General features: G+C 37.4%; 1 protein-coding gene across 1 annotated transcript in view; it reads right to left on the bottom strand.

Moving 5' to 3' along the window:
• Window positions 1-8400, bottom strand: part of gabbr2 (gamma-aminobutyric acid (GABA) B receptor, 2) — a 208568-nt gene extending 200168 nt beyond the window's left edge. The window contains exon 1 of the mRNA XM_051871938.1: window positions 7296-8400. Within this exon, the coding sequence (XP_051727898.1) occupies window positions 7296-7607 (312 nt within the window). The 5' untranslated portion in view covers window positions 7608-8400. The remainder of the gene's footprint in view (window positions 1-7295) is intronic.
• Window positions 8401-12242: the final 3842 nt, after the last annotated feature.

Raw genomic sequence — 12242 nt, 5'->3', positions numbered from 1 at the left:
TGAGTCAAGGCTCGTGCGTTCCCTGTGATTCACCGTGCATACAGAAGAGAAACAAGTGTCCGATGAACGTTAAAAAACGTCATTAACAACTAGTTGTTCAGTTCACTTCCGTACACACTGCACAAAATTTCTGTAAATGCGGTTGTCACTACCTGTATTTTTCTGGAGTTAATTCGGTTGTAGAAAGCGGTTGTCACTCCCGTATTTTACTGAACTGTGTGTGTACAGAATGCAATTAAGCACTAAAAGGTGAACTGACAACCGAATTTAGCTGCAGTGTGTACATGGCCATATTAAGGTCTGGGTTGGTTCGATAGTAAGCAAACAATCAGTTCTCGTTAATCAGTGTGTTGGATGCAGGAGAAATGGGCAGGAATAAAGATCTGAATGACTTTGACAAGGGAAAAATTGTTATGGCAGGGTGACTGGGTCAGAGTATCTCTGAAATGGTAATTCTTGTGGGTTGCTCCTGGTCAGCATGGTGAGAATTTACCAACAGTGGTCCGAGAAGGAACAAACCACAAACCAGAGACAGATGAGTACCGTTGGTCTGATAAGTACTGTTTTCTTTTACATCAAGCAGACGACTGTGTACGTGTATGCCATTTACCTGGGCAAGTGATGGCACCAGGATGCACTGTGGGACAAAAACAAGCCAGTGGAGGGAGTGTGATGCTCTAGGCAATGTTCTGCTGGGAAACCCTGGGTCCGGCCATTCATGTGGACATAAATTTGACATATGTCACCATTTTAGACCAGGTACACCCTTTCAGTGGTATTCCCTGGTGGAAGTGGCCTATTTCAGCAGTGTAATGCGCCCTGCCACACTGCACACATTGTTCAGGAATGGTTTGAGGAACAAGATGAAGAGTTCAAGGTGTTGCTCTGTGAGATGTTGAGCAACTGTGAGATGCTGGACCAACAAGTTCGATCCACGATGACTCCAACTCGCAACCTTCAGGACTTGAAAACTCTGCTGCTTACATCTTGATGCCAGATACCACAGGACACCTTCAGAAGTCTTATAGAGTCCATGCCTCGGCAGGTCAGCGCTGTTTTGGCAGCATACGGAGGACCAACAGCGTATTAGGCAGGTGGTCATAATGTTTTGGCTCATTGGTGTATAATTTAACCAAATTTCAAATAATTACTCCCTTTAACCAATGTTATTTTGCTAGATAAATTGAGGTATAGATGTTCAAACACACATATACTATGTCATCTTAAGACACATTATAGTTTAATTGAATTTGAGCTATTATGGCAATGCTTTTTAGAAAAAGTGTAACTCGTTGCGACAACACGACAAGATGCTTTACATAAGCTTGAGGCTCTTGGTATTTTGAGAATAACAGAAATGTATGGCAAGGGCTCAGAGCTCTGCAAGGGTCCCTGCACTCTGTGTGCAAATCTGACAAGATGCATTTGCTCCTCCGTGAGGCGTAAGCTCCAGTGATATCTGAACGCATGACACCAGGGTGGTAGTATGAGCTGGGCTCAAGGAGGTCAAGAGTATCACTTCAATAGAGTCAAGCCCACTTGTCAAGCCCATATCAAAGCCCGTGCCTAATCCATATGAATCGAGCGGTTCAGTCCAAATTTTTTGAAAAGGCTTGTTCGCTTTATATGATGAGCAGATTTTAGGCTTTTATGAACATATAAATATGTCACCTGACTTTTGCAACTATTCTTACATTGAACAGGCTTAGAAGCCTGTATTAGCTTTTGCCTATGCTGGCAAGTTCATACAGTTTTTATAGCAAGTTTTTACTTGCTGGGACCCCTGGAAGAGTAGCCACTATCTAGGTAATGGCTAATGGGGATCCAAATAAACAAATAAACAAATACATAGATTTTTTTCCTTGAAGTCAGGTGGTGCAACTGCAATGAATGTCCCTATATGAATTAAAAAAAAAAAAAAAAAAAAAAAAAAAAAACATTATTTAAGCTAAATAAATAAATAAAAAAGCTACAGTTGTCCATTATTGTTCTATTTTTTTAATTATTGTTATAAAATGTTAGTTAAGTTAAAGATGCTTTATACCTTCAATTATTTTCATGATAATTCTTAAATAATCTTAGATGCCACTATCATATCAAGTAAAGAAAAATCAGTCACACTTTCTATTAGGTGTCTTTAACTACTGTGTACTCACATGAAAAAAAAATTGTTAGGTGCGATATACTTGATCATGTTGTTTTGCAAAACACTTGTGCTGCTATTAAGGTGGGATACGGGTAAGGTTAGGGACAGGTGGTATGAGTAGGTTAAAGGGTGGGTTAAGGGATTAAAGGGGTAAGGGAAAGGTCAACAGTGTAATTATGGATGTCATTACAGAAATTAAATATAGATATAATATGCAGGCATATTTTTTAAAAAAAAATACAAATGTAAAACATGTATATGTACACAAAAAGTACATTGTATTAAATTATTCATTTAAACTTTTAGTATGTTTAAGACACAAAGTGGGAACTCAGCACAACACAGGGAGCACATTAAAATTATACTGTTCCATTCCAGTTGCTATGTATTTAATGTTTAAACATTTTGATGAATACATTTTTGATATTTTAATTTAAAATTCTCAACTGACTTAAGCTGATGATTATTTTTGTATCAATATAAAACATGACTTTGAATCACAATCGAATACAATGAATCTAACCAATCTTTTGCACTGTAGCCTATTCCAGTTTATACATTCCAAATGTGATGTCATGTGATTTATTCGGTTTTTGATCAATTTACTACTTTTACTACAATAGACACTATTAACTAAAACACTTGTATGCATTTTATTTTTATATGTAATTGAAATGGGGGGGGGGATCCAGTATTCAGCATATTCCCTGTTATTATTAATGTTGTCAGGTGGCACAACTTAGGTGGCACAGTTGGTGCAACCATGTCAATTCTTGATTTTAACCAACAAATAATAGGTCAAAGTGAACAAATGGCTGAAAACTATAGATTGTGAATAGTTAATGTACTGAATGCATTTGCTGGTATACTTTAAAAGTAAAATTAAATGTTAAAGATACTAAATACCTAGCCATTAGAATGCACTAATTATAAATTAATATGAATAAAATACACAACCACAAAATAATAATGTGTTATGTCCTGTAGACACTCTAAGCATTACTTTGCTAAGATTTCACAATAAAATTAGGAATATATATATATATATATACACACGCAAATATTTGGTTGTACCACCTGACCAAAAAAAAAAAAAAAAAAAAAGAGTAAAAGAAAAAAAAGAATTTAAACACTTTGAAATATTATTTAACAATTGAAACTTGTTTAAAAATATGCATTGCATCAATTTGAAAAGTTTTTTTTTTTTAAATACCTTTTTTGAAGCTTTATTTGTCATTGACCCAGGGACAGAAATCCCTCAGATTTCATTAAAATATTATTATTTGTGTTTCAAAGATGAATGAAAGTCTTACAGGTTTGGAACGACATGAAGGAGAGTAAATTATGACAGAAGTTTCATTTTTTTGGGTGAACTAACCCTTTAACAAATGTATAGTCACTGAGCTTTAGAACGGGCACTAGAAAGGTTGGGGGTCTTTTTTCTCTTTTCTTTTGCTGAAACACTTTGAGGGGCAATTGTTCAATTAAGAGCCACTCATACCTCCATCAGAGCAATAAAGAACATAGCGGTTTAGTCTGAAGCAAATTCATTTCTCTAAATGTGAAGTATTGAATCCACATTGATATCAATTATATACCACAAAGGAAAAAAAAAAAAAAAAAATCACTTCGATAAAGGAGAAACTACAGAGTCTACAGATCTGAAAGATATATGACTATGCAGGTAAATAACCACTACAACAGACAAGAGTTGAACCCTTTTCAGGATAATTGCACAATAAAAGTACATCAATGCATTTTTCCATTTCTCTTTGTGGCCCGCTCACTATTTAAGTGGATCACAACTATTTAAGGCAAACAATATCATTTACCACAGATGAAAGTGGACCCCTACAAAAACGATGGGCATCCCTGCTGTCAGGATGATCTAAGACCAAACCGTGACCTTTAATACAATTAATGATCTCCAGTCCACTGAAGATACTGAGGGGGTCCTTCGCAGTGCAAATGTTACGTGGGCTTCTCTCTTTAATTTCTTTCCAGATCTTTCAAGTGGATCTGTGAAAGGCTAAGCGCTGTGGGCACGGCCAGCAGCACCCAGGCGCAGGCGAACGGATGGGTTCTGCCTGTCTGGGGATGCGTTGAGAGGGGATAAAGGGATAAAGAGCCTCTGCTCTGGGACTGATTACTTACATCTGCCCTGTTAAATCCTTGCATGCATACGCACTGCTACTACTGTTTGCTTTGTTTACAGTTTGCGAGCATCGTGTCAGTGTGTGTATACACAGGTTGGCTATACTTGTGATGGCCAAATGTTTGAAAATGATGCTACAAACACAACAAAACATGTGATAAACTATCTTGTGAGGACATCTAAAGTGGTCAACACTATTAAAGGCACACTATGTAAATTTTCACCGCTAGAGGTCGCTTATTCAAAACAAAGGCGTAGGTTGATGATGCCTTGATTACGCGGAATCACGGGAGGTGTCTACATCTACAGCGGTGGAAAAGAATTGGGATGGGACACAGGCAGAAATCATGTTTATGGATGAGATTATTAACGTTACTGTAGTATGAAGCAGAGCAGGAGCGATTGCTAATGAGAGACGAACGCGACACACAGCAGCGGAACTTTTATTATGCCGCAGTCGCCACTTCCGCTTCTTCCAGTCAAGCGTATGTGAGGTAAAGCAGCGCTGTTTTATCATATTAGATACATTTGTGTGTTGAAAGTTGTTATAGTGCTACTCTGAGTTTGCTCGACGGATAGTATGAGACACACACTGCAGTAAGCTAGATCGATATTAGGCATGGTAAAACATGGTACTCGCTGTAAATCAAGAAAGCGAGATTTAAACAACAAGACTTACTGTGTTGAGCTATATAATATAATTTGTTTTCTGTCAATGAATGTATCCATCCAAACAGCTGCTCACCTGTCTAATAAAACACATAATATATTAAAACCAGAAACCAAGGGTAACGCAGGTATGATGTCATTGATAGGCGACGCATGGACCGTGTCCTTTTTAAAATTACTTATTTCTCTGGATTTAAACATTCTTGGAAACATTTGGGATAATGTAAGTACACAAGTCAACAAAATATATAACATTGTTCTAGTGGTTTTTGGATATTTTAATCAAAAATATACATATTGTGCCTTTAAGAGGTTCATAAATCAGCCAAAATCAGCCAAATCATTTTAGTTTTCTTGATTCAAACAGTTTTAAGTGAGGGTTATGATTTAGACCTTTAAGCCTTAAGTTAAAGTTATATGTATAAAATTCGATTTTCTATATAGCCTGGCTTTCCTGGAGTTGGCACATTTTTTATTGGACAAACGCCAGTAATAAGTCTGTCATTCACCCTTCCCTTGCATATACAAAGTGTTCTAGTGGCCTATTCTCATTTACATAAATACATTAATGCATGCAAGCATGGTTACTTCTTAGATCTTGTTAGATTACATGTTAGATCTAAGAATGTCTGAACTGAAATCTGTTCATCTTGCTGCTGTAAGCTTCAAATATTGATATATTCAGCTCATTATTACAGAGAGTGTAAAAGAATATTACTTACAGACTTTCAGATGCATAAATTCATCATGTCCAAAAATCAAAGCAAAGACAGCAACAATGAAAGACAGCAACAATTCAAAGAAACAGTTTTGTTTAACAAAATGCTGGTAAATCAATATGACAATCAATGCACAATAGATTGCTAAAGATTCACTGGACATCAGAGGTCATGGACCTTCATCTCAAATGCTTCAGCTTAAAGCATGCATGGGAGCATGTAGCGACAGTCTGTTTTAAATCTAGTGAGATAGCTTCCACGGATATTTTAACGCCTTGGTAATTTACACTTTGATAATTACGCAAACGTTGTGCTACCCGTTTTCCCGCGCTTTCTCATTTCCCTGTTGTAACACATATGAAAATATGGTGATAAATACTGATTGATTAGCTTAGCTTCTCTTCTCCCCGGGTTATCACACCACCACAAATAGTAGATAGTGAGATGCCAAAAAGTGCCTTGTGCACAAAGGAGTAATTTTCACATTTCCTCAGTTGTTACTGTCACACAAAAAAAAAACCAAAAAAAAAACAATAAGAGCATGAAATTTAATATACACTTTATTAAAAGAATTACCTGTGGGCCTACCCTTTGCCCACTGTCTTATTTAGGCTAAATACCTTTTTTAATCAGTTAACAAGTTAGTCACTTAGATTTATTAAGATTTCATTAACTTAGACAATATATGTTATTAGTGCTGCAGAACTATAAACTATCATGTCATATTAAATGACCTTTGTTATAGGTTGGATTTACATCGATATGACAACATCATGGGCAACGAGTAACAAAAGGTTCAATGATCCATTTACTACGTTTGTTCCATTTGGTATTACTGATACTTAAAATTTGTATTAAGTACTCAAAATTTGTATTCATCCTTGGGTCATGTAGAGAAAAAAGACGGTTAAATTAATTACTGCCATCTTCAGGTATAAGGAAAACCAACACTACCTTGCTGAAAACACACACACACACACATCTTAAGCCAGCCTAAAATACTTTGTTGGTTTTAGCTGGTCTCTTCAGGCCAGATTTTTTCCTCCTAGGCACTTTCAATAGCTAGAAGACCAGCCTAAACCAGCTAAGACCAACAAACCATCTTAGGCTGGTTTATGCTGTTTTTTTTTTGTTTGTTTGTTTGTTTGTTTGTTTTTTCAGCAGGGTTTAAAACAGAACTTTAATAATAGCAAGGAAAATATTACTTTTGTTACGTATACCAGTCTACATGTATTAACAGGTTTGTGTACTAGCTTTCAGATGTAGAACTGAGAGTGCTGAATAAAACAGCCACAAACCACAGACAAAATGAAGAGGAATACTAATCTATCAAGAGAATTGATTTTCTGTAGGTAACTGACCAACGATGTAAGAACGGCACGAGCCACTGGCACGTGCGCAGCTCATCAAGACTATGCAACACCTGTACACTTCTCTAACACCAACTTGATAGGTTTTGCCTCCTCCAAACATCTGACAGAAAACAATCGCTCGACATTGCACAAACCCCAGAAAAATCGCGTTTTCCACATGAGCGCGCGCCGAACGCACACTGCCCGCAGTTTACCCCCGCAACATGCACGTACACGTTAACGGACTCATTTACCTCAGTGTCGTAGATTTTGGTGATGAGTGAGAAGGAGTACTGCCTGGACTCGCGGATGTGCTGGATGGCCAGCTGAACGGCCGGCTCGATGCCTTGACTGATGCTGCTCATCAGCGCTGATTCATTCATCGGCATCAGGACCATGATGGGCAACTTCTCACCATCCCTCATGTACCAGTTGTTGTCCAGGCCGTGCCTTGTGTAATCGTTGCAAACCTTCGCCAATGCAGGTTGAAATCCCCAGACGGACAGGAGTAGGCATCCCGACAGAAAGATCATGTCACATCTGCAGTCCCTCCGGGACGGAGCCATGCTACCGAACAACTGAGATCCACCTTCTCACTGTCCTGGCATCGCAGTCTTTAGGTTCCTCTTGGATGTTGCGATCAGTCAAAGAGAAAAGACATGATATGCAATTGTAGAGGCTCACGCGCACTCGATCTCGAGAGTAGAAATGATGCGTAAAACCAGAGGGTGTCCAGTCGCAGGGGTTATAAACTGAGCTGCTTCCCCTGTTAGTGTTCCGCACAGGTCCTTATCAAATCCTATCCGACCCAATCCTTCCTTTCACCTCCAATAGACCACCAAATGCGCACACAACAATCAACCGCCTGTGCGTTACGCAGAGGTGCGCGCGCTCTGATTTGAGTCAACCGCTATTGCGAATGTAACAGCCGAATATATTCCAGGCAGTTGAGGAGTTGCATCCCTATGTGGAAAGCGCATAGGTGAGGTGGCGGTATGTAAAAGCAATCCGAGTGAGGATATCCGTGCAACTCCGATGCTGCTGCTTCGGCGGATGCGCTTCACTTCTTTCGCGCGCTTGCTGCGCTGTGCATGTATGCGTGCGCGCGTGTGTGAGCGCGCGCGACACAGGCAGAAAACATTCTCCACAGCGAGCGATGTTCACTCAAAAACAACCGACCGACAGACCGACAAGGGAGCTGTTCACTCGTAACGCATTCAATACTGTCCCCTCTGAGGTAATGTGTAAGGTAAATTGCCCACCTGAGCCCAACAGAGTGCTTTATATAAAAATATGTATTCAGAACATAAACAAAACAGGAGCGGCGTCGAGTGTCATGTAAGCTAGTTTTAAAGATTCATCCGCGAGCAAAGAGTTGACACCTTACAATTAAGTCAAATCATATTACACATTGTTTTTTGGCCATCGACAGAAGCCTACAGCAAAATAAACACTGCCACCTAGCTATAACAGCCCCGTATGTGAATAAAGTTCACTTTTCTCTCAAGTTACTGTGCATCAGTTCTAACTGAGCTTAAAATATGCGCCTCTCGGGCAATTAGAGTTTAGCTAGATTTGTTTTGCTATGGAAATATGATATTCTACTCACCGGAAGTCACATCTGGCTGAAGACTTCTTCTTTGACCTTTTTATGACGGTTGGCAAACCAGCTTTTGGCGCATATTCCGCCTCTGGCTGAAGACACGCGAGATTAGGCCAATTTCAACGTTTCTGTCCGTGGTGCTGAAAAACACCAACTCTGCGTGGCTTTGCTTACTGTCAGCACCTCGTTTCATATTTCAGGCTAACCTAAGCTTGAATTAACATATGTTAATATTAACAACATTGTTGAAATGGATATCTAAATATGTTTTACACATAATTACCAAGCAAGGAAACAGAAAAGCAACGTACTACTTGCATTTAAATGATTGTAAATGGGAAGTTTTTGTGTACTGTTTTCAATGAGAATTTGCTTGAACTCGACCATAGATGAAGTAAGGTATGTAGTAGAATAAATATATTCCTGGATGTAGCCTGATACATTCATCATATTGTGTTTTTGCATACTGTATTAAGGAGGTTCACATATTCAAATGTGCCCTGCAGTATGACATGCTGTACTTAATCTAATACTATTTTAAACATCATTTTCTGATTCTCTTTAATCGTACATGCCGTTTTTCATGAGAAAATATTAATTATGAGACTACATGGAATATTAATATTTATAAAATTTGAATTTTCACACCAGCAGGACTATTTCAGTGAACTGCAAAAAAGCTAAAAGGTGACTAAGAATAGTGAAAACAGATTAGATAGATAGATAGATGCAATTCACTGCATCATAGTAGAGCTCTGACACCATTAAACAAGTATGATACAAATGATAAGAGCGCTATAAATATGAGTACCATAGAGTCCTAATACAATAAATCATAAAAACAGCCCAGCACCGGAGTGCACCGTCAGCGTATTGGTAAACTGAGGGCTCTTATCTCACTGGTTCAAGCACTATACTTAGCCTTACTGGCTTCGTTCACCACTGTTTGTGTATTATTTTCTGTTGTGTGATTTCTAGATGAAGAAATAGGTCAAGTTGTTGTCCCATCTGTTTGCTTTATGCGAGACACCTCCCTCTTTTCTGCTAGAGAATATGATAAGAAACTCAAGCACAAATGTGGTGGATTAAAATACAGGGACACAGAAAGTGGGAAGATCAAGCTAAACGATTATAGAAACATTAACTGTTTTATATTTAAATATATTTAAAAATGTAATTTATTCATGTGATAGCAAAGCTAAATTTTTTTAGTCTTCAGTGTCTCATGATCCTTCAGAAATCATTCTAATATGCTGATTTGGTGCTCAAAAAGCATTTCTCATTATTATCAATGTCAAAAACAGTTGTGCTCCTTCATATTTTTGTGAAAACCAATACATTTTTATCGATATTAAAGTCTTTACTGTCACGTTTGAACAATTTAATGTATCCTTGCTAAATAAAAGTATTAATTTCTTTAAAAATTAAAAATAAAAAATGACCCCCCGCTTTTGATACTATATTTTGTGAGATAGATTGACAAATATATATTGTGAGATAGAATGAACATATATAGACAATATAGTCTAAAAGTACAGTATTTATTATATAGAAGGAAAACAAATTATCCTTTATTATCTCAACTTATACATCTTATGCTTTTTTTTTCTTTTGTGGTGACGTCTTAAAGAACCTGGATTCATTTATGCCCTGAAGATCCTGGGAAGTCCACACTTGATGCAGGTGAACACACAGCTATCTGCCGACTTGCCACACACACACACACACAGTCCTGTCTGACATGTCTCCACTTAATAGAGATTAATGGGACAGCCTGAGGACATTCTTCAGTGCAGCACTGACAATGCATTCCTGCTGGATGCATCCTGAATTTTGAATGTCAGATATTTAAAACAGCGTGAATGAAAAATGAAGCCTTATGAAGTAGCCATGCCACAAGATCTCTCCAGGTCCAGCCATTTGTTTAGGAAATTATATCATAAAATGTTATCAGATTATCTGTAAGTGATATTTCAGCAAATATTCATTAAAACATTTGATTTATGGCATGTAATTTCTACAGGATAACAGAATTTGGAATCAGGAAAATGTAAAGTTTAAAAAGTTTGGGGTCAGTAAGATTTTTTTTAAAGAAATTAATGCTTTTATTTAGCATGGATGCATTAAATTAATCAAAAGTGTCAGTAAACGCATTGGCATAAGATTTCTATTTCAAATAAATGCTGTTCTTTTGAACATTCTATTGATCAAAGAATCCTAAAAAAAATGTATCACAGTTTCCAAAAAAATATGAAGCAGTTCAACTGTTTTCGGCATTGATATTAATATGTTTCTTGAGCAGCAAATCAGCATATTAGAATGATTTCTGAAGGATCATGTGACACTGAAGACTGGCGTAATGCTGAAAATTCAGCTTTGCCATAAAAGGAATAATTTGCATATTTAAAATTATTTAAAAAGGAAACTTTTATTTTATATTGTAATATTTCACAATATTACTGTTTTTACTGTATTTAAAAAGCAACATTGGTGGGCAGAAAAGACTGACTTATTGAAGTTTCTGTACTGAATCAAATTTAAAGGTACACTATGTAACTTTTGGCCCTCTAGTGGTTAAAAAACAAAACTGCATGCATTTTGAGGAAGAACATTGTTTTGGCTGTGCTTCTGCTCTGCATGACTGTGTGGATGAAAATGATTCTTTATCATAACTAAAAAAAGAAAGAAAGATTATCCTACTGCTCATAAAACACGACTTAAGAGATATAACCAGTTTAGATGGAAAGGATCAAGATGACTAGCTGTTGCTATAACCATTTATAGACATGGTATATCCTTGAAAATAAATTCCAGCACAGTGCTATAACAACCATATTAAAAAGACTCTATACAATAGATAATGCTTTACAATGAACTCTGTTAGTGAGCAACATATGGAAATTTATCTGTTCAATAATATACTTTACTCACCTGTTGAGTAATGTTGATTCTTGTTTTATTACGAGCTCACATTCTCATTTTGCCAGCAGACTCTCCTCTGTTCTGCGTTTTTTTTTAAACAGGTGATGGTTTGAGATTTAGCATTCTTCATGTCAACCTGTCTTGCTCGTTGTGATAACTAACCAATGCCACTGCCACACCATACACACGTCAAAGTAGCCAGAGCAACTTTTCTCTATTTATGGATATGACGAGACATGCACACGAGTGACGTATGTATGCAATTTCCCACAAAAACCATCTCATCAGGTCTAAAACATAAACACTTTTAGCAGGCTCACTATAGTGAATCAGGGTAAGACAAAAACACGTTTTGGAAGAAGGATTGATGATGTATTGACATTTTTTTATATTTTGAACCAAAAAAAAGTTACATAGTGTACCATTAACATGATGTCCCTTTTTAGCACTACAGCTCTTTTTTACACACTCAAGTGTCACCTGAGCAGTGTCATTCTGGGTGGAAAAACAGAAATTTTGCTCATAAGTGGAGCACTGGCAAAGTCATCGCAGCTAAGCACAGGCTCAAATTTCAGTGGTCGTGCTCTGGTGAATACTCTATGAGCTGCTAAAGCCATTCTGTAGGCCTCATACCTTTTCTCTGTGATTCCACCGGTAAGACAGCTTCCATCTCTGG

This window comes from Ctenopharyngodon idella, chromosome 19 (assembly GCF_019924925.1).
Source record: "Ctenopharyngodon idella isolate HZGC_01 chromosome 19, HZGC01, whole genome shotgun sequence".
NCBI lineage: Eukaryota > Metazoa > Chordata > Actinopteri > Cypriniformes > Xenocyprididae > Ctenopharyngodon > Ctenopharyngodon idella.
The sequence above is the reverse complement of the archived record's forward strand: the minus strand, read 5'-3'. Positions and strand labels throughout refer to the sequence as shown.